Source organism: Schistocerca cancellata, chromosome 11 (assembly GCF_023864275.1).
Source record: "Schistocerca cancellata isolate TAMUIC-IGC-003103 chromosome 11, iqSchCanc2.1, whole genome shotgun sequence".
Classification (NCBI taxonomy): Eukaryota; Metazoa; Arthropoda; class Insecta; order Orthoptera; family Acrididae; genus Schistocerca; species Schistocerca cancellata.
This window is the reverse complement of record NC_064636.1, coordinates 145,921,759-145,945,598: the sequence shown is the minus strand read 5'-3', so window position 1 is coordinate 145,945,598 and position 23,840 is coordinate 145,921,759. Positions and strand designations below refer to the sequence as shown.

The window sequence follows — 23,840 nt, the reverse complement described above, 5'->3', positions numbered from 1 at the left end:
TAGTAAAGTTCCACAAGATGTCTTATCATGCCCACTACTAACAAAATTGTAATTTCCCCAGTTAATTGTTGGATGATTAAAGTCTCCACTGATGGTTACAGTGTGATTGGGGAACTTATGTACAAGTGAACTGAGATTTTCTCTGAACTTTTCAGTTACATCAGGAGATGATCCTGTTGGGTGATAGAAGGATCCAATTATCATTTTATGCCCATCTCTGATATTGAGTCTTTATTTCCACATGTAGATTGGCATTCTTGTAAATGTAGGAGACTAAGTTGGTATATTTGTAGTCAATGCTGGCTCTGTGCATCACTCTGAATACTCCCCATGTTTTGATTGTGTCAAACACCTTCTCGTAGTCTACGAAGGCTATGTAAAATGCTCCATACATTTTGCTATTAATGTGTGTACTGCTTGAATACGATCAGTTGTACTGAAACCTCTTCTGAATCCCGCCAGTTCGACTGTGTGGTACAAATCAAATTTCTGACTCAGGTGGATGGTAATGATTTTTGTTAGCAGCTTTGTAAAAGGTAGATAAAAGACTAACATATCTGTAATTGATGATGATCATGTTGTCACATTTATTGAAGAGTTCTCCATGACTCTGGAATTTTCCCTTCATTGGGACATTTATTTAATAGATTTAAGAGTTGTTCTTCTAGTATTGCTCCTCCAATTTTAAGCATCTTGCTTGTGATCTGATCTTCTCCTAGTGCCTTATAATTCTTGAGTTGTTTCAGATGTATTTTCATTTTATTTTTTTCTCTGTTGGTTCCAGTTCTTCCAATTTCACATTTATAACAGATCTTTGTGATTCATCATCTACGCCTTGGCTTCTCACCAGTTGACTATAGAGCACCAAATGAAGGTTCCCAATAGTTTATGTGAGTGTCTTTCTTTATGTAACGTCTCCTCGACCATTCCTAATTTTGTGGATGATCCACTTGCCTTTTGACTAACTGAAACAAAGGACTCTTCATGTTCACATTGTTTTTGATGGTCTCTTCAATCGGTTTTGTGTTTTGCATTCTCTGATTTCTCTGATCGCTTTCTTTATGTTTTTGTTAAGGTATCTTTGTTTGAGTGAGTCGCTGTCAGTGTTTCTCTTTCTTTCTATAAGCTGTTCTGTTTTGATTCAGAATTTAGGATTTTGCAATTTATTTTATTTTATTTTTTTTTTCAAATCCTGGTTCTAACTACATGTAATTGAAGTTATTTATAACTGACATGTCTGAGTATATTCTCTTGTTTGATGTGAGGATGTAATCTATTTCATTCTTAATTGTGCCACCAGGGCTTCCCAGATCCACATCCTTTTCAGACTTACCTTGTAAAATACGTTCATGCAGTTCAATTGTTCTTTCCTTAAGATAATTCATTATTGTTTGTCCCCTTTTGTTTCGTGTTCCTGAGTCCAAAATTTCCAATCAGGGGAAGATCTGCAGACTTCACTCTTATCTTGGCAATAAAATCTTCTAGCATTAGGTAAATATGATGTTTTCTGAATACTTTGTTGTTGTCACAGCTTCATACTATTGTTCTAGCTCTTCTTCGGTTGAAGTGGAAGTAGATATGTAGAAACAAATTACTTAGAGGCCAGTCTTAGCATTCAACTGAAGGACTGCGTAGATCACTGTGGCGAAGGTGGACTTGGTCTAGTGATATAGTGTTTTCCCTTCTTACGAATTAGCAGAGCTACACCACCAGTATGCAAATTTAAGTCCCAAGCTATTTTTTGAGTATGTCCAAAAAGAATGACCTGATTTCCAAAGTCCATATTTATTGATAAAAACATACTACAAACATGGGATGAATTGCAAATTACTATGAATCAGTGTCTCAATTTTAGCTTGTTGTTGTTGTGGTCTTCAGTCCTGAGACTGGTTTGATGCAGCTCTCCATGCTACTCTATCCTGTGCAAGTTTCTTCATCTCCCAGTACCTACAGCAACCTACATCCTTCTGAATCTGCTTAGTGTATTCATCTCTTGGTCTCCCTCTACGATTTTTACCCTCCACGCTGCCCTCCAATACTAAATTGGTGATCCCTTGATGCCTCAGAACATGTCCTACCAACCGATCCCTTCTTCTGGTCAAGTTGTGCCACAAACTTCTCTTCTCCCCAATCCTGTTCAATACTTCCTCATTAGTTATGTGATCTACCCATCTAATCTTCAGCATTCTTCTGTAGCACCACATTTCGAAAGCTTCTATTCTCTTCTTGTCCAAACTATTTACTGTCCATGTTTCACTTCCATACATGGCTACACTCCATACAAATACTTTCAGAAATGACTTCCTGACACTTAAATCTATACTTGATGTTAACAAATTTCTCTTCTTCAGAAACGCTTTCCTTGCCATTGCCAGTCTACATTTTATATCCTCTCTACGTCGACCATCATCAGTTATTTTGCTCCCCAAATAGCAAAACTCCTTTACTACTTCAAGTGTCTCATTTCCTAATCTAATACCCTCAACATCACCTGACTTAATTCGACTACATTCCATTATCCTCGTTTTGCTTTTGTTCATGTTCATCTTATATCCTCCCTTCAAGACACCATCCATTCCGTTCAACTGCTCTTCCAAGTCCTTTGCTGTCTTTGACAGAATTACAATGTCATCGGCCAGCCTCAAGGTTTTTATTTCTTCTCCATGGATTTTGATACCTACTCCGAATTTTTCTTTTGTTTCCTTCACTGCTTGCTCAATATAGAGATTGAATAACATCGGGGAGAGGCTACAACCCTGTCTCACTCCCTTCCCAACCACTGCTTCCCTCTGATGCCCCCCGACTTTTAGCTATGCCATTACAAATGCTGTGTGTGTCCACCAGCTGCAGCAGGAGCGACATCTAGATGATAGCTAAATTTGTCATAACTTTACACAGCGTCTCTGCTAGAAATTATGGCAACTGTTACTCTGTTCTTCATTTCTTCTATGTAACGAGGCAAAGGAGAGATGAACACACTTTTCTTCACGTATTCCCACAAGAAAAAATTGCACGTCATCGTGTATTGCGATCTTGGAGACTAAGAATCCAGGTAAATGTCTCAGGGTCCCACGCATGCTATCCAGCTTTGAGGCAGAGTATCATTGAGAAGCTGACGTGTGTTGTTGTGCCTGTGTGTTGGAGCTTGTGATGTTACGTAATAAAAGTGATGTTGTTATTCAATGGAAAAGTTGGAATTTGAGATTTCGCTTACTGTTTTATCAATCACAATTGGCGTAAGAATCATGGACTGACCATTGTCATAAAATATTGCATTATGAAATGTGAATAGCCTTTACTTGCAGTTTCTCGTGGCTTGAAGCAGTAACAGCTAGCATGCTATTGATTAAGAAATTGCGTTATCGTCTTTCTAATTACTTCATGATTGTAGGTACGATCATACCTGGTTGTGAAGTTATTGTTATATTAAAACAATTTCCTAAGGGACCAGAAAGTTCTTAAGGGCGCAAAATCAACTGTAACATCACACAAAAGGGAAATTCAATATTAAAGCTGATGCAAGATGACGATAAAACAGTTTTCTTTTTATCAATGTAACACGCACATTGGACTGGTGATCTTGGTGTCTGTAATCTTAGCAAAATGCATAATTAAAATGAAAATAATACTGAGGAGATGATAGGAATGAGCACTGCTAAATGATTCAGTATTCCCAGAACAAATATTTATTATAACTAAAGCACGTATCGTACCTTAAGCTTAGTACTACAATGACGGTAGATTTTTATGTCCGTATCATGTCCATTGAGTGCTCTTTTATATAGACATTGTCCTTTTGAGTCGCTCGTGCGTCGTCACGATAAGTTATAACAGTTCTTCTTTTTACACTTCACTCAAACTTAGATGGAACATGTTTTTATTTATTTAGTAAAAAAAATTAGATCAGACCGCCACAAATCTGCGTCCGTCTTACTTAAGAAAAACAGTACAGTACAAGTTTTTAGTGCTCAAGGCTTCATTTGTTCTCCAGTGAACAAAATAGTGAAGGATCGCATATCTATCCGTATTTTTCTGTTTATGTTGCCGCCCAAAGACTACGAATTACTTTATTTAGGAAATTCCGCGGCACTATGCGACGCCTTCTTATACATTAATCATTCTTTGTAAACAAGTATTTGCCTTCTGGCTGAAAGTATTAACTACTCGTATTTGCTTTTTTAATGAAGTCAAAAATAGCGAATATCACAAGCTCCATCCTGTTGGAAAACGGAGTTTGAAAACAGCTCATTCCAGTTGCTGTTTTCTCGTCAAAAAACAAGGGCTGTACACTGTTTCACGAGAAATGGTACAAGAAACAGTCACTTTAGGTGAATCTCTTTCGTACTCATTAATGTCGTGAGGGATCTGGAGTATAATGTCAATTAGCATTACCACTAACATGAAATTTTGTGGCATAATTCAAAATTAACTGGGGCAAAAATACATCATCTTCCATGTCCCCTACCAGAGCATTGCTGAAGTCAAACCAAATGTTTCTGGGTGCAGGAGGGTCAGTGCCGAAACACCAACAAAAAGCACACTGGACCTAAATCACTGTTGTGCAAATGGCAGAACACAAAATGCATCTGTTGAGTGGATGTTGTCTTACTTCTGACTGACTGCAAACTGAGAAGACTCATTGACTGACATCTATGAGTGATTTTCTGAAAGTCCCATTTGAGCAACACACATTTCCTTGTGAGCACGTCACATGTTTCACAGTTATATTAGATTTTCTTCTTCTTCTTCTCTCTCTCTCTCTCTCTCTCTCTCTCTCTCTCTCTCTCTCTCTCTCTCTCTCTCTCTCTCTCTCTCTCTCTCCCCCCCCCCCCCTTCCCTCTCTCGGTATTATAAGCTGCAGTATTTTGTTGAAGTTGTTTAGTTTGATTAGGATTAGTTGAATTCTTGCAACCCCCCCTCCCCCCTTCTTCCACCTCAATTAACCCATTGGGCAAACTGACTTTTCAGCCTCCAGCTCTTCTTGCGTGGTGTATGCTTGTTTTAAAGTTTGACATTTTCATTTAGAGAAGGTTTGGACCATATCTTCTCGTGCCGATTGGGTGGGGTCGAGAGGAAGTCGTAGGCAGTAGTAGAGGTTTAGGTGGTAAGAGTTTTAGAGCACATTCAGCTGGGGATTTGATGATGAGGAATAACAAGTTCTCGTATAGGGCAGGGCCACCGCTCTCTGAAACAATCGTTTTTCCATCTGTGATTGTGATAGGGAACTGCCTATTACCTCTGGGCCAGCCATTCTACCTCCTCACAATTGGGAAGTAGAGTAAAGTGGTTTAGTCTTCAGAGAAGTTTGCTAACAGTGCGGTGTTCTCCTCACAGAGATTTTCTGACAGTACGGCGTTCCCCACACAGGGTGACGAGATAGCCGGCGACGAAGAAGACGCGGTGCTCGGCCGGGAGGAGGAGGAGGAAGTCCTGGGCGGTGCCGGCGCACTGCCCGACGTGGTGGGGGCGGGGGCGGTGCCGGCGACGCCGGCCCCGGCTGCAGCCTCACCGGCAGGAGGGGAGCAGCCGCAGGCCGCGCAGAAGGTATGCCAGCTGCAGTCTGGGTTAATGTGGACCCCGTGCCACACAAGTAACCGAGAGATATGGTACGAAAAGTATGTGTGTCCGTATTGGAAAGTGCTGTTGACTGTATCTGCAATGTGTGCTACATGTCACATTTGAATGTCGTCTGCGTTACTTATGCATTACACAGTAAACTTACAATTTATTTACAAAATTACACTTAAAAGAAACTGTAAAGCTTATCGCCTGCTTTCATTTTAGTTTGAGGAAGTCGTCATTGCACTTTTTTGTTTCTGTTGTGCAGTCACCTTGTTCCTGACGATAGTTAAATTTGGTCCTGCGTATTCCAGTCACAGTTGTAAGCTCCCCACCTGTTTTTGAGACACCACAGAAAATTTAATTTGAAGGTAGTTGGACTTTCAAAGGGAGAAAATGTACAACCGTACCGAGCAGATAATAAAACTGTGTAGCTGGCGTCCGTGAGGTGCCGATAATTTGCTGCCACTCACAATTGACGCCGAGGATCCCCTGCAATAAAAGACTCAGTTTATTAATCTTCAGACTATAGAGCGCACACAGTTACGTCCTCCTCTTTCACGCTTCACAATTAAAAGTCCATTTACTACAGAGAAGCTTCAGTTAATTCAAGTTTGTTCCGTACAAATCTGATTATAAATAATTTAAGGTCGGTTATAAGCTATTCCCCATGTTCGCAACCACACTAACAGTCGGCACCGACACAAAATGCGACTGAGCGAGGTGGCGCAGTGGTCGGCACACCGGTCTCGCATTTGGCAGGACGACGGTTCGAACCTGCGTCCGGCTGTCCCGATTTAGGTTTTTCGTGATTTTCCTAAATCGCTTCAGATGAATGCCGGGATGGTTCCTTTGAAATGGCACGGCTGACTTCCTTCCCCCTTTTTTGCTCCCCACTCTCAAATCGACTAACCGACCACGAAATGCGTAAGTTGGCATTTGATCCTGTAAAGTTACTTCTGCTAAATTTAAAAGATTATCCAATTTACATCATCTAACTAATCTTTTATGTCATTTAATATACAACTCCTTAAACACTCCCCACCTTATATTTCACATGTCTGTTTCCTTCAACTCTGTGACCAGATGTCAATACAGGCGACCTGAACTTCTAACTCGGTACCACTACTTGCTACATTTGCTACTGATAGCAGTGTTATGGTGACCCAGCTGCCAGAAAAGATGTGTAACAATGAAAAAACTAAGCTCACCACCTAGTGCATGCTACGTCGAATAGCATAAGTATTAAAAGACCTATGCTTCCATAGTAATTCAGGAGTGAAGGAAACCAGTCGCTAAATAATAGTAGTTTTATTTCATACTTCGTAGTTTTCTTTTGTTTAATGAGCCATTTGTTAAAACAAAAGTAGTTCCACAACAGATACAGATGGCGCAGTAAGCACCGCATGTACACCTGTCAAGCAAAAATGACCATGGGTATAATTATTAGAAACAGTATTAAGACTTGAGTACATATTGTTGTTTACCATTATTGTTTGTTTAATGTAAAACATACCAAAATCATATGATAATGCCAAATAAATTGAATGAAGGTGGCATCAAGGTTGCACACATTACACTTAATAGCTTAAAGGTATATGTATAAGGCCAGACCTCAAAAGTAACTCATACAAAAAAAGTTTGTGATGAAGTCATGTCAAAATTTCAAGCACTTGTAAAGTTTTTGAAACCTATTTTAGAAACAACTGGAAAATTATCCATGTGCAACATGGTGGAATTCAAACTATAATTCTATTAGAGATCTACTCACAGTCTACTCACAGTCAAGGATACTCTAAATAAAACTGTAGGGAAAATCAGATTAGCAGCTTTTAAAGAAATGGAAATAAAATTTCTTAATGAATACATAACCTGTTCAAAACCTATTGCTAATGGCATTGTAAGTTTGGGGGGGGGGGGGGGGGGGGCAGAGATACTTAACTATGAATGTCTTCCGCCAGAACTGGTGAGAATGCTAAGCAGCTCACAAATGGTGTGGTGTGCTGACAGAAATTGTAAAAGAAAGTCTTCATAGGTGTTTTGAGAGTTTCTATAAATTAAAGGAACCAAAAGCAAAGGATGGCACATTTGCATCCGTAGTTACCCCATTTTTCAAACTGAAATAGGTAATGAACGCTAGCAGAGAATATGTTAAAGAACTTTTTATTTCAGAATTGTTAAAGATGAAACTAGAAGAAGGAGATGGGAAGAATATGCAACATTCTGATAAAAAAAAAAAGGTTGAACTTATTATATGTTTGATGGGGTGTCCAACTCTTTGATAACCAGTGATACTGCCAGCACTAAGTATGTGAAAGACAATGGCAACAGTTTAGATTCCTTGAGCAGATATCCAACAGTAATTTTTTTGTGAAGTATCGTACTTGTTTACTGAGTTCTCCCGTTGAACTAGTATTTCCTCATTTGGTGGCATAATAATGAGGCCACATAGGCGGAATATGAAAGATTAAATATTTGAACTATTATTGCTGTTAAAATCAGTGAAATAAATGCCATGTAAAATGTTCACTAATTAGTGATATTTTATTTGAATGAAGATATTTAGAACATACATATTTTGGATTTTGGATTTGAATACTTTTATTCAAAACAATTATGTATTTACATTTGAAATACAAAAAAGTATTTGTATTTTGAATTTAAATACTTTTAATAAACTACACTTTGTGATCAAAAGCTTTGATGACAGCTTCCACTCTCGCAGGCGTATGTTCAATCAGGTGCTGGAAGGTTTCTTGGGGAATGGCAGCCCATTCTTCATGGAATGCTGCACTGACGAGAGGTATTGATGTCGGCCTGGCACGAAGTCAGTGTGTCAAAGGTGTTCTACAGAATTCAGGTTAGGACTCTGTGCAGGCCAGTCCATTACAGGGATGTTACTGTCGTGTAACCACTCTGCCGCAGGCCATGCGTTATGAACAGGTGCTTGATAGTGTTGAGAGATGCAGTCGCCATCCGCAGTCGCCATCCCCGAATTGCTGTTCAAAGTTGGGAAGCAAGAGGGTACTTAAAACATCAGTGTGGGCCTGTGCTGTGATAGTGCCATGCAAAACAACAAGGGATGCAAGCCCCCTCCATGAAAAACACGACCACACCATAACACCACCGCCTCCGAATTTACTGTTGGCACTACACATGCTGGCAGACGACGTTCACTGGGCATTCGCCATACCTACACCTTGCCATCAGATCGCCACATTGTGTACCGTGAATCGTGACTCCACGCATTTTTCCACTGTTCAATAGTCCAATGTTTACGCTCCTTACACTGAGTGAGTCATCGTTTGGCATTTACCAGCGTGATGTGAGGCTTATGAACAGTCTCTCGACCGTGAAATCCAAGTTTTCTCACCTCCCACCTAACTGTCATAGTACTTGCAGTGGATTCTCATGCAGTGTTTGGAATTCCTGTGTGATGGTCTGGATAGATGTCTGCCTATTACACATTACGACCATCTTCAACTGTCAGCAGTCTCTGTCAGTCAACAGACAAGGTCGGCCTGTACGCTATTGTGCTGTACGTATCTCTTTACGTTCCCACTTTACTATCTCATCGGAAACAGTGGACCTCTGGATGTGTAGGAGTGTGGAAATCTTGCGTACAGGCATATGACACAACTGACACCCATTCACCTGGTAGGATTACAGGGAGCAAAGGATGTGTGGCAAGTATAACTCCCACGTACATAGTTCAGTAAAGCTGGTGCTGGAGGAAAGGATCCAAATGGTTCGGGAATTGTGAAGTAGCGGTTGCACTTGAACATGTTGTTCCACTTAGTTTGGCAGTGGTCATTCATTTTGGTGGATCGTGGTGAGTTGTAATTCCGGACATAAAAATCTGTGCAGTGATTGTTGCAGAATCGGTATATGACATAGGATGCTTTCACAGGCGGCCCAGCCTCCGACGAGATAGGATAAGCTGGTGATTGGGGGAGTAGAAAGTGCTGTGTGGTTGAATCGGGCAGGTCTTGCACCTAGGTCTTCTGTGGGAATATGAGGCAATGAATCCTAAGTTCAGGTCATGAAGGTATCATCAGTGAACTTGAGCCAGACATGGGGTTTGGTGTTTTAGCTGGCCATTTCATATACCAAATCTGTTGCAATAACTGCACAGCATTTTATGTCAGCACGACAACCGACCACCTATCTGTCAGGGTGAATGGTCACCACCAAACTGTGGCTGAGAATCAGTTGACCCCCCTGTAGCGTGTAGAGGTGGGGGATCCGCTCCTGAACTGATTCATAGAGTTGAATCTTTCACAAGAGTAAACAATCAGTGATTCAGAAAAAAAGATCGGTAGCTCCAAACGTTTCCCACAGCAGAGAGAGAGAGAGAGAGAGAGAGACGGAGCATATCAGAGGGGCCTCTGCTGGTCAGAGCACAGTGCACGCCACACAACACAGCCAGCGCCGGCCTCTGCCCTGCTTCTGCCTTGGCTGCCTGCATCGTTCAGTGAGTGCCCCATTGTATTTTGTGTTTCACATACGCCGTGCCGTCCCTGTGCTTTCTCTGCCGCGTGCAGTGTCTGGTGCAGCTTAACTTAGCATCGCACTCTGTCGGCGATCGTTTCAGTCGCACGTCCTGCCCTCTGGGCAGTTGACGCGAGCAACAGGACAGAGAGCCTCCTAGCGGAGAACATAAGAACTACTTGTAACAACCTGCTCACAAGAGAACGGACGATTTGTCTCGGAGCGGGTGACTGGTGGCCGTTCACCGCTCCCCCCACCCACGGAACTCGCCCGCTCAACGCTCACCCCACCGTTCTCGACTCTAGTCGCACGTCCTGCCCTCTGGGCAGTTGACGCGAGCAACAGGACAGAGAGCCTCCTAGCGGAGAACATAAGAACTACTTGCAACAACCTGCTCGCAAGAGAACGGACGATTTGTCTCGGAGCGGGTGACTGGTGGCCGTTCACCGCTCCCCCCACCCACGGAACTCGCCCGCTCAACGCTCACCCCACCGTTCTCGACTCTAGCCAGAGCGTTGAGCAAAGCAACTCAGGTGTCACTCTGGTCTCTGCGGTCTTAGCTCACGCAGTAATACAGGTCGCCGCTCGACCTGCTTGACTCAGCGCCTCTGCATCGGAGTTCTTCTATACTGGATATTGTTCTTCGTAGTAATACCGGTATGAATATTACATAAATATGTTATGTATACATCATTTGTTTTTATTTTATTTTTATTTGTTTAAACTGATCAGATGAGGTTCCTGACGATTCCTCTTACTATAGGATTTTTTATTATGGACACTTGAATTTACGCTTCAATTACGAGCGACCCAATAAACGTATCGCAAAATGTGATACACCAATATTTTCCATGTTTTATTCTGCGTAAGGCTATATGCAGCACTTTGGTCTTACAGTCAAATTTATATACTTTTTTTCTTATTGTAGTACGGATTTTGCGATTTTAGGCGTCTTCGGAAGGAAACGTTCACTTTAAAAATATATGGCTTGCGATGTATTTGTATGAGGTTAATGATATTTTAATACATTATAGCCAAATATATTGTTAATGTAAATCTCAAGTTACAACATTTTCCGATCACCCAAAAAACCGCGATAGTGCAAAATAAATCAATAATCAAAAACTTTGTCATATCGTGGAAATTTCAATAAACAATAGAAAATTTTTACTCATTATCTGTGTTACTTCAAAATAGGATCAATTAAGATCAAAATACAGGTATAGTACTGGAATAAACCAAGTTTAAAGGGCAATGTGCCTTCCATTTATTTTCTATTGTGAATGAGTTGTGAGTCATGAAAAAGAGCTAATTCATTTCAGGGAGTGAACAGTTCTGATCCGATCTCTGAAAAGAACAGTTTTGCCCATCTTTAGTAGCGTGATGTGCAGTAGCTGCTAATGAACCTGGTTCCTTCCCTTCACCAACAGCTTTTCTGAATTATACAGATGGGAATTATCCTTGCAATACATCCTGGGCTCCCCTCCTTGTTAACTCATTGTCCCCACACCGAACAATTTTCCCTCCTCCTGTCCTGTCGCCCTCTCGCAATCTGCATCCCCGCGTCACCTTCACCGTGCGTCACGCCTGACCGGCCCCCGTACCCGGGTACCTCGTGCCTAGCCTGTGGACCTGCCACCCCTCCCTCCCCTTCCTAGCCAAAACCGTACTGCCTCCCTTTGAGCCATTAGTTACCCATCCCGAACCCATCTCCTTGCTCCCACCTCATCCTCCCTGTATCCACCTCACCAGACACAGCAGCCACCCCACCTGCTGATCAGAAATCCCAGCATTGTGTGTGTAAGGCCGGTATTACACTATCATATTTCTTTGTTAAAGTTGATATGTCAAATATTTATGTCAAAGAAATTTGATGGTGTAACAGGAAACTTTGTCAAATCTGGCACATTGTCAAATAAATATCGTCAAATCTAGGGCCTCCCCGTAGAAATGATCGTAAAAGTCGCTCGTCTTCTGTTCGCTGCAGTCTGAAATGTTATTACCACTTGGAGCGTTAGCATCAGTGCAGCTATCTGCCACCAGTAGTATGTTTGTGAAATATATGAAACTGACGAGGCACTGTACAACGTTTTTGACAGACAGGTGGGATACGCTGCAGGTGAAAGTTCCTCAGCCACGTCTAGACACATCCAGGCAGTCTTCCAGGAAACTGGTATACAGGAGGAAGATGCCCTATAAGATATATAAAATTTTCTGAGATCTCCAGTCTTCTTAATCTCTTTTTGTGCTCAGAATGCCTCACATTGTAAAGCACGTAATCAGCTTCATACATTTCTATTAATTTTGTAGTTGTGGGATACAAAATGTAATTATTGCTTTGTTCGACAATAAAAATAGTTCTTAATGCACATAAAGTGTATTGCACATTTATTTACCTTCAGATATTGGTTCTTTAGTGCTTTATAAATTGCTTCACCCATTTATTTTTATTATTTTCGTTAATATGCACCGCGGTATTCGAGTGCTGTACTGTTAGCTAGAGTAACCCTGTCCTGTAGCAAGAAATTGGAGTGTTACTGTGAGCCTGCCTCCTGCAGATATAGCAGTTCTTATGTGAGTATTGTGCTTTGTGATATGACGATACACTTCACTGAGCGTATACTGAAATGTATTCTCATCTATTCTTAAATAATTTATGTACGACTTGACGTCCTCCAGTTGAAGCTCACCTAACAAATTTTTCACCCAGGTACGTTTCCTTTCTTTTCCCCGCTTCTCTTCCAAATATGCACACAGTGCATACAACTGCTGTGCATAAAAGGTTGTTGTTGTCAGCCATCTTGAACTTTGATGAAAAATATGATCACAGTGTAATACCCCGTTGTAGCTCCACATCAAAGATCTTTGTCAAAGAAATTTGACGAATATTTGATCATATCTTTGACAAAGCTTTGACAAATCTTTTTCAAAAAAATATGATGGTGTGTGTGTGTGTGTGTGTGTGTGTGTGTGTGTGTGTGTGTGACTTGATTCTTCCAAAAGTTTGCAAGTTTTCATTAATTGTGTGTGCCTTGTGATGACTGAATGCTGTTCTGTCTCCTTTACTCCTAAGCTATAGACACTCAACTATTTGTTTTGTCTTATTCTGCATGATTGTTACAATATTGATTTGTGTGTCAGATACGGTATACTACTGAATTTATATCACTGATGTAAAATTTGAAATTTGTCTTTTTTTCTGAATTATTTATAACTGATAAGAATTTTGTCAGTTCTCAATAAACAGTTTATTCCCAAGTTTTGTTTGTTTAAAATACTATTTTGATTTTTTGCTAAATGTGCATAGATTCCTATTTCCTCTCATTTTCATGATTTGTCTCACGGTTTACCATTTCTGTGGCACATTTCTCTCGATCTCTGTACTCCTTGAGAACCTCTCTGCCGGTTCAACACATTTCAGTAGTTTGTCGAAGTACTACGGCCAGTGTCTCGCAGTTCCCTTTGTTATCCAGTGCTGTTCTCAATCTTTATTTTCCGAAAAACAGATTTTGTAGTTGATATCCTATGATTCTGGTATTAAATGTGTAGTTGAAGCCTCTCGTTTTATAGTTTCGCAAATCCAGTTCTGTTTCTTTTAATTGATTTGTTACTTATTTATTTTTGACTCCCTCGTGTCTTTCCCACCTCTGCGTATGTTGCCAGATTAACTTCTGTTTTTGTGCTGTACATATTGTTGTATGCCATCGTCCTTTTGCTTTATCGCGTTTATTCCACCTTGGGTGTCTCTCCTTCTTGATCGAGGAATTTTCACTTCAGATTAAGCGATTATCTTCTCTTTGAATTGTTCCGAGTTCACTGCTGTCTCTTCCTCCCATTCCTCCTTTCGTCCTTGACAATTTCTGTTTTGTCGTATCAAACTTTGGTGTCGCTGTGTGTGATTGCTACCCGTTTGATTTGGTATTCTCCGAGGGATCTGACTAGTGATTCCCACATCTCAGCTTTCTTGAAGTGAGTTGATGTTATCCTCGTATTGCGTCAATACCATAATTCGGCCAGTCTCTGGCCGATCTTGTTAGTGAGTCTCTGACCTGGGTATTTTCTTGTTCTTTTGAATCTCTTTCCTGTCCATAATTATGAGTTTAAATCCCCTAATTAAATTCGAACGTCTCCCATAGGGATCTTTCTTACGGTTTTCTCTAGTTCCTACCGTTACTTACAGACACCTTCTTTCTCTGTCTTGCTATCCCAGTTTACTGGTGCACATTTGTCGATTATGATGTAGGATGTGTTAGCAAATTTTAACGTTATCATCATAACTTTTTAGTTCATTGGTTTCAGTGGTGATTGGAGGATCCTCCTGCTGACTGCATCGGCCATTCCCAGGAATGGTGCTCCTCGTCCACTTTTTCCTGTCTGTTTTGCTATCGAACAGTCTGTAGTTACCGAAGTCCGTGGAATACTCGCAAAATCGCCCGTCAGTCTTTTTCCTTTTCCACGCGGCAATTGAGCAAGGGAAAGACGACTGTCTGTGTGTTCCTGCATGAGCTGATTTCTTTTTTCTTCTCTTTGCAGTCAGTATGTGACACGTTTATTGGTGCCAATAGAATTGTTCAGCAGTGTGCCACAAAAGTTGTTTCTCTAAACTTTCGCAATGGTGTTTTTTGAAAAAAGTGTCTTTTTCCCCTCCTGGAATTCCCACGTAAGTTCACGGAGCATTTTTCTAATACTCAAATGTTGATCGAATCTACTGGTAACAACTCTAGTAGCATGCCTCTGAAATGCTTCAGTGTATTTCTTTAGTCCAATCTGGTGGTTCAGGCAAACAATACTTCATAGTCACTTGCACAAGTGCTGTGCAGCGGTCTCCTTTCCAGATGAACTACAATTTCCTACAATTCTCCTTTCCTACAGCCGACCTTATGTGCGTATTCCACTGTGGATTGCACGTCACAGCAGTAACTTCTATCTGTCACTGGCTCTCCACTAAATGCTCTGACCAGCACGACAGCAGTCCGTCTCCGAGGAAGTATTGTTATATGTTGTAGTGTTCGTGATGAATTTAAAAGTGTAGACTTGACTTACTTCAATTAATGGAGTGGATGTTATTCTGTTTTCTTAGTCTTCTCTTTACTGACTGTAGGATTAAGAGTTCTGCTTGCACAATTTATGCTGGAAGGAAACAATCTAATGATTTCTGCTTTTCTTCAGTAATTTTTCTGAGGAAATATTTATCTTCTACTTATCAAACTTGGAAATGCTATGTACACAGATACAACATACAAATTCTGAATTCAGAATGGCAGATCAGTCAGTTATTCCTTTGTTATAAAGAGATTAAAGCCACTGTCATGTTTTTCTGCGTGTATTCTGGGGCGACACGCTTCCCCGATGTTGGTTAGTAATTCACAGAGCTGTGTTATCGCGTCTGTGCAAGTATTTCCCTTTGTGAAGTTACTGCCGACGCTGTCCCATCTTGAAGGCATACACCTTCCCTATCCTGGTTGTCCACGTGCACAAAAAGCAGTAAATTCACACAGTAGTTGTGCTGGCTTATATCAGTTTTTTGTTCGTCAGTATCTTTTGTCAGTAAGGAATATGAAAGGATATATGTCACCCTTGCAGACTGTTATACAACACAATGCTATGTTGCTCCAGTCCCTGCTTGCTTGTTCAACATGAAACACAAACAAAATAAACATTTTGCATTTATTTCAAAATTATAATGGACAAAAACATATTACATATGTTTTCTAAACAAATATTTACCGTACACTCCCGAGTTGGTAAAGACAACAGTATGAGTGAAAATTCTATCACACCTACGGTGTATTCTTTAGCTGCATGTCAAGTAGCTTATTTTTTTATGTACTATGAGGGTTGAATACAAAGGAATGCCTCCACCTTCGTTGATTGGGTTTGGATGGTAATATTGTAATAAATTAAATGCAGAAATAATCCTTAGAATGTGATCGTTAAATACCAATATTCACTTTTCCACATAATCACCAGCCAATTGGATACATTTCTGCCAACAATGAACAAGTTTTCTGAAGCTGTTACGGAAGATGTCGACACTGTTTCTGCAACCACAGTCTCACATTTCCATCAACGTCTTCATCAGGAGCATAATGTTGTTCCCGCAGATCGTGTTTCATTATCGGGAACAGATGGAAGTCAGACAGTGCTAAATCTGGACTGTATAGAGGATGCCGTACGGTGAGATTCAGTCTCTAAAAGTTCTGATGTGGTGGTACGTGAAGTGTGTGGTTTGGCATTGTCATGCTGCAGGAAAACATTTCCCTTTTCCTTTTGGACCCTTGTTAGCCGTCGTTTCAGAGTTCACAGCATTGTGATGTAACACTCTGAATTTGTTGTTGTTCCTCACTCAAGGAAATCAACAAGGATAACACCATCTGTGTTTCAGAACACTATGGTCATGATTTTTCCAGCTGAGGGCTGGGTCTTGAATTTCTTTTTCTGGGCCGAGTTTGGTGTGTGTGTGTGTGTGTGTGTGTGTGTGTGTGTGTGTGGGTGGGTGGGTGGGTGGGTGGGTGGATATTCCATAGATTGACGTTTCATCTCCGGGTCATAATGGTGTACCCACGTTTAATCTCCTGTCACAGTTTAATGGAGAAAGGCATCACCTTCCTTCTTGTAATACGAGAGCAGTTCCTGGCAAATTTCAAGTCTGTGTGCTTTCATTTCAGGAGTCAGCATCCAGAGTATCCATCGTGCACAGATCTTCTGATAGCCGAGCAAAGCAATAATGTGACCCACACGTTCTTGTGAAATGCCAATTGTGCTTGCTGTTTTTCTCTGATTGATACTACAATCATTCTGAATCAGTTTGTCAACATTTTGCCTGTGAAACTCTGTGGTTGCTGTCACAGGACATCCGACTGTATGTTTGTCACACAGGTCAGATGTTCCTGCCTCAACATCTTTAAGCATACCACCCAACAACGCACAGTACTCACATCGACACAATCACCACAAACTGCTTTCATTCTCTGATGAATCTCCTTTGGGGTAACGCCTTACACTGTAAAAACACAACCGTTCAATGCTAAGGCTTTCTGCCAACAACAAGCCAGTACCTGCTGCATAGCAATGCTGCCAAATGTTCAAGAGTTACGAAGGTGGAGGCATTAGTTTTCAGACAACCCTCGTAGTTCGTATATGTTGTACTTTTGTGTGTCCCTGGTACGAAATAGATAAAGTCCGGGACTGTATCTGCTCTCTTGCCTCTCCCAGCAGGATGCGACACCCAGCTCGGGCACCCCGCGGCGCATCGTCCTAAAGCGGCGCCCGTCCACTCCGCCCAACATGGGCAGCGGTGCGGGGGCGGAGGCCGCCGCGGCGACGTCGTCCACCAGCGGGGGCGTCAGCACCACTACGGGGGGCGGTGGCACGGCGGGGGCGGAGGACCGGCCCGGCAGTGCTGTGGGATCCGCGAGCAAGAGAGTCCGCATCACGGCACTCGGCCCTGCCGAGGTGAGTCGTGTGGCTGCTGGGAAAAATTATCTGATAATTAATACGAATTGTCGAGACGACTGACTTACAAAAATTGGTGATAGTGACCTCCGTTGTGCAACTCAAATAATTCAGTATGACAGTGTAAGTTCTTACGAACAACGTGATAAGTCAGTACACTCATTTCTGACTGTTACGATCCTGCGAATGAAGTATCGCAATCCCTGACAGTTAATAACTTATCTTGCAATGAGATCACATGGGAATCAGTTTCTTGTGTTTTTTTATGTTTGTGGTGTGTGAGATTCAGAGCCAAAATCAATCAGCCAAAGCTGTTCAAAGTATTCTCAAAAATTATTGAGAAAATTTAATTTGAAGGTTTTAGAGTGTATTAATTCACTGAAGATAAGCTAATAGTTTGACGAGCTGCTTGCCTCGGTGGTAGAGTGGCTTGCCTGTCCTGTCCAGTGGGTGGCCCAGCTTCAGTTCCTGGTAAATGCTCATTTCTAAATGAAGGTGCACGTTGTAAGAGTTTTTCCATGAAGCGTAAAATATGTGAAGATGAAAACTGGAATTTGGCGTGTGATATGTAATTAGAAATAATATTATGCACAATTCTCATAAAACTAATTAGATATATGTTAATTACCATGTAGTTGATGAATTTTATATTTAAATTACATAGGTATTCTAATTGCATGAAAAAAAAAAGAATAAGGTAATGACTGTAATCAGACCTGAACTAGCGATTGCCAGACTCGAATGATACCAGTTTATTTATTTTTCATGTTTAATATTTTACGTTTTGCAGAAATGCTCTTAGATTGTGGACCTTCATTTCAAAAATTGCATTGCCCAGAAACTGAACCCTGGCTGCCTGGCGGCAGGTGAGCAGTATGGCAGAGAACAGAGTGACCCGTTGAAATATTGTTTTAGTTTTAGAGAATTAAAGGTACTCAGAAAACTTCAAATACACTTTCTGTGAGAATTTTTAGAGTTGCACGAACCTGATTTGGGGGATTGATATTTGAGTTCTGAAATTTGTATAGTGTAAATATAGAAAACCGCAAAAATTGAGCTGCTGTGTGGTGCCCGGCTTAGCACCTGCTGGAAAGGTGAACTGCCAGACAGACTTCATTTGATCTCTCCACGTGCTCACTGCTCCCCCACTAGGTCTCGTGCCCTAGAGTGTTCCTTTTGTGATTATTGTCTGTAGATGACCGAAGAACTGGAGAGTGTTTTGGTTGTCGAGAAAAGAAAGGTGCCTGGAAATATTAAGTTGATCAATAATGGACACCTGTGTTCTTCTTTCAGTTAATTTTACGTGCAGCATGTGCACCAACATTAAAGCTCAAATGTGTCAATGTGCTGCTTGTTATCGGGACCACGTTTCGCAACTGCAAAAGAAGACGGGAAACGTGTTTCGACAAGCTGAACCTTTGTAATGTCTATTATCACTCTGTTCTGCCAAATCTCGGTGAGATACTTTGCAGCCACTCGTCATAGTGTGATACGTCTTCTTATCACATCTTCACAGCTTCCCGTGTTGTAGACGGTTGACCCAAGACAGATACTCTAATTGAAATGCGAGTTAGACCTGTGCCCTTTGATCTATTACCACTAGTTTGGACTTGACGAGAATGATGTCAGATCCATATCATAGGCTAATGCCCATTACTCTTGTTAGTAACTCAGCAAATTCCTCTTTGATTATGGCTGAAAGCACCGTGCCGTCGGCAAATCGGAGGTTGTTAACCCTTTCACTGCTGTGATGGGTATGCGTGTCATATGAGGTGCATTCAAGTTCTAAGGCCTCCGATTTTTTTTCTCCGGACTGGAAAGAGATAGAAACATGTGCATTGTTTTAAAATGAGGCCGCGTTCATTGTCAATACGTCCCAGAGATGGCAGCACCGTACGGCAGATGGAATTTTACCGCCAGTGGCAAGAATGAGAACTGTTTTAAATACTTAAAATGGCGACGTTTTCCTTACCTGAACAGCGTGCAATCATTCGTTTTCTGAATTTGTGTGGTGTGAAACCAATTGAAATTCATCGACAGTTGAAGGAGACATGTGGTGATGGAGTTGTGGATGTGTCGAAAGTGCGTTCGTGGGTGCGACAGTTTAATGAAGGCAGAACATCGTATGACAACAAACCGAAACATCCTCGGGCTCGCACAAGCCGGTCTAACGACACGATCGAGAAAGTGGAGAGAATTGTTTTGGGGGATCGCCGAATGACTGTCGAACAGATCGCCTCCAGAGTTGGCATTTCTGTGGGTTCTGTGCACACAATCCTGCATGACGACCTGAAAATGCGAAAAGTGTCATCCAGGTGGGTGCCACGAATGCTGACAGACGACCACACGGCTGCCCGTGTGGCATGTTGCCGAGCAGTGTTGACGCGCAACGACAGCACGAATGGGACTTTCTTTTCGTCGGTTGTGACAATGGATGAGACGTGGATGCCATTTTTCAATCCAGAAACAAAAGTGCCAGTCAGCTCAATGGAAGCACACAGATTCACCGCCACCAAAAAAATTTCGGGTAACTGCCAGTGCTGAAATATGGTGGTGTCCATGTTCTGGGACAGCGAGGGCGTAATCCTTACCCATTGCGTTCCAAAGGGCACTACGGTAACAGGTGCATCCTACGAAAATGTTTTGAAGAACAAATTCCTTCTTGCACAGCAACAAAAACGTCCGGGAAGGGCTGCGCGTGTACTGTTTGACCAAGACAACGCACCCGCACATCGAGCTAATGTTACGCAACAGTTTCTTCGGGATAACAACTTTGAAGTGATTCCTCATGCTCCCTACTCACCTGACCTGGCTCCTAGTGACTTTTGGCTTTTTCCAACAATGAAAGACACTCTCCGTGGCCGCACATTCACCAGCCGTGCTGCTATTGCCTCACCGATTTTCCAGTGGTCAAAACAGACTCCTAAAGAAGCCTTCGCCGCTGCCACGGAATCATGGCGTCAGCGTTGTGAAAAATGTGTACGTCTGCAGGGCAATTACGTCGAGAAGTAATGTCAGTTTCATCGATTTCGGGTGAGTAGTAACTAGAAAAAAAATAGGAGGCCTTAGAACTTGAATGCACCTCATACTACGCCGTTCTCCAGGTGATGTGGATGTGTGTACACCCACTGCTTTGGTTTTCTTACAGCGCTTTGGATGTCTGTCTGTGTCCCGAACTGCCGAGCTCACATTGGTGCAGACGAGTTACTTTTGTGTCTCAGTTTTGAGTATTTCATACAACATAGGTGCTTCATAGCAAGCTATCATTTGCAAAAGAACCTAATTTCTACATCTCGAATCATTTATGAGATATGACGATTCTTATGATCGTACGAGTCACAGTGGCCTTACCAGCAGGCAGTACACCGAACAGATCCTGTTCGACCGTACGGTGGCTGCTGCATATGCCGGTGGTCCTGAATTCCTTCTCACGCACAGTAATGCCACGGCCCATTTGGCGGGCATCAGCGGGGGTCTCTTTCGGTGACCGGACATCGAAGCAGTGGAATGGGCAGTCGTGAGTCCCGACCTAAACTCTGTAGAGCAAGTGTGGGATGTGCTCAGTGAAGTGTTTGTTGTCCTGTTCTGCCACAGTCCGCCATTGAAGAGTAGAGACCGATACCACAGTGTGACCTCCATAGACTTATGTGGATTGTGCAACATACGTTTCAGGTTGTGATTGATGCTCACAAATGGTTCAAATGGCTCTGAGCACTATGGGGCTTAACATCCTGAGTTCATCAGTCCCCTAGACTTAGAACAACTTAAACTTAATTAACCTAAGGACATCACACACATCCGTGCCCGAGGCAGGATTCGAACCTGCGACCGTAGCAGCAGCGCGTGTCCGGACTGAAGCGCGTAGAACCGCTCGGTCACAATGACTGACTTAATGCTCACAGAGGGCATATATGTAACTGAAGCTTTCAAAGTCTAATGAAAAGAATCCAGGATGACAAGATAAATGACTGTTTCTACTTTGTTTTTGAAACCTGTCAGTTCTTGTTATGTAAGGGAATGAGGATGTATTGATGATTTGTTTTGTACTTCATTTGTGAAAGATAAAGATATAATTTGGTAAAAATCAAACAGTGGAAAATCTAGGATGATATAATTTATAACACATACAGACCACAATTATTGCTCAGTGGAGTATGGCAGATGCCCAACATCATGTTCCCCTAATTGTTTTGAGCAGTGTATTTATCATGTGTTACATGCTCTATTAACTTTTTGCTGCTCTTGTTCTTTAATGAGGTTTTAAAAAGTCAGTTGCCAGTGGATTGAGATTTCTAAATAGTTTATAATTATACTTAATGCACGTGAGTGTGCACAGAGTGTGTGCGCACGTGTCCAAATTACTTTTAGTGTTAAAATTTGTACATCTTGATGTGAAAGGCCATTTAACGTGTTACTAACAGGATGTCTCTCTAGCAGTGAAGAATGAATAAAAATGTTGTCTGTAGTTGTACTACTGTTTCCCTGCACTCTGGTTTGAAGGACACAGTCTGCACGAGATTGATATGAATTTAGGAGATCTTTCAAAGCTCTTTTTCTTACTTTTAAAATTAATATTAAAGTCACCACAAACAACTAATTTTTGGTACTTTCTGTTGAACAAAGAAATTTCTCTGGCTTAAACAGCAATGTACTGAAATCAGAGGCAGGGGGCTTATAGGTAAGTATAATTAAGTGTTGTTTAATGAAAATAGTATGAAAAGGATAGATTGCTACTCACCATTAGCAGAGATGTTGAGCCACAGACAGGTACATCAAGAAGTCTACTAAACACGTAAGCTTTGGCCAGAAGACCTTTTTCTGAAATTGACACCGACCCCCCCCCCCCCCCCCCCCACACACACACACACACACACACACACACACACACACACACACACAAGCAAGCACACGCGCGACCACTGACTCTGGCTGCCGAGGTCAGACAGCCCGTGCTTAACATTCAATGACCTGTTCACTGCCGTGCTCTGATAGATTGAAATGGAATACCATTTTCATATATATGGCCATTCTCCAAAGAGCTGCTTGAAAAGTAGCCAGCTGATCTCTATACCAGTATAGAAAGCCTCCGTGAAATGGCTCATTAAGTGGTGCTCTGATGTACCAATAATGTCAGTCAACATCAACGAGCAGTTTACTGACTTTATTTCTAATACCCCTTATTTCTTGATGAAATACGATAATTCCTCTGTAAGTTAGATTCGTTAACTTTTTTTGAAGATGGTTACTTTGTTAGAGAGACTTACACAGGAATGCCCACTGGGTGATTTCAGTCTGGAGAAGGTGCAGCTCCAGCACCAACTACTACAGGAATTTTCAAAGGAGCGAGTCCCCCCTTCCGCCCGCCCGCCCCCCCCCCCCCCCCCCCCCCCCCCACTACGTTGTCACCTACAAGCTTTGCCAGCCTCACAGCCACACGCCCTTCCCGTACGTGGGAAGATGCAGTCCGTGCCTAGTGAAGCCCATTATCAGTATACTCAGCCGGTAGCACTGCAGCGTGAGCCGTAGCCTCCGTCGTCACTGCCCTCTCGAGCCCCGTGTTAATGTGCGTAACAGCCGTATTAAGACGAGGCCAGTCGTGATGGTGAAACGTCTACGTGAGGTGCACATTTGTGCTACCAGTTTGAGTAGCTGTCTTTTCCACGTCACTACCTCTGTCGTAATCCCTGCCTTTATCGAGACTATATCCTTCTCCACACACAATCACTGCCGGGTCCACTTTTGTAAAATTCCTAGGTAACTGCAATTGCTGGCATACAGCTGCGCCATGAGAACACCGCCATTTTCTTTCTATTTGAAGTTACAGCTGACTTGTGCTTCTTAACTCTTTAGGTCTGTTGCATATTCCCTACACTTACAGCTACAAGAGATTCCTTTCATCTAAACTCTGACAGTTGGTAAAATCTGTTGATGATACACCAAACGAAGCAATCTATCTTTTCCTACATTGTTGATATTCCTACGTGGAGTTTCTATTGTTTGATCTATGTTACCTAAGTTATGGTACTACAGTAAAATGACTTTATGAACTGTATAACTACAGTGATATTATTAATGCTATTACTCCCCCACTAATATTACTATTACTTAAAACAAAAGTTTCATGCGCCCACAGGTACACTCAGCAAAAATTGAATCCCACACAGTGAGCTAAATTTCCCAAACTTTCTTCTATAACTATTTCACAAGAAATGTAGGTTGAAAACTACTAAAGTTAGTAACTCATTACAACATACAAATTTATCAGCACGAAGCTTTCAGATCTGCTCTAACTGCTAACTGCTTGGCACGTTCATTAGTTAGTTAACTTCATGTTC

At 41.8% G+C, this 23,840-nt stretch overlaps 1 protein-coding gene across 3 annotated transcripts in view; it reads left to right on the top strand.

The window, feature by feature from the left end:
- The window catches only part of LOC126108665 (uncharacterized), a 93,029-nt gene that overhangs the window by 46,320 nt on the left and 22,869 nt on the right, over nt 1-23,840 (top strand). For 2 of the 3 annotated variants that reach the window (XM_049913974.1, XM_049913976.1), the window contains exons 4-5: nt 5,368-5,544; nt 17,266-17,505. In XM_049913974.1, the coding sequence (XP_049769931.1) occupies nt 5,368-5,544; nt 17,266-17,505 (417 nt within the window). The remainder of the gene's footprint in view (nt 1-5,367; nt 5,545-17,265; nt 17,506-23,840) is intronic. The other variant, XM_049913975.1, reaches the window with a different exon arrangement.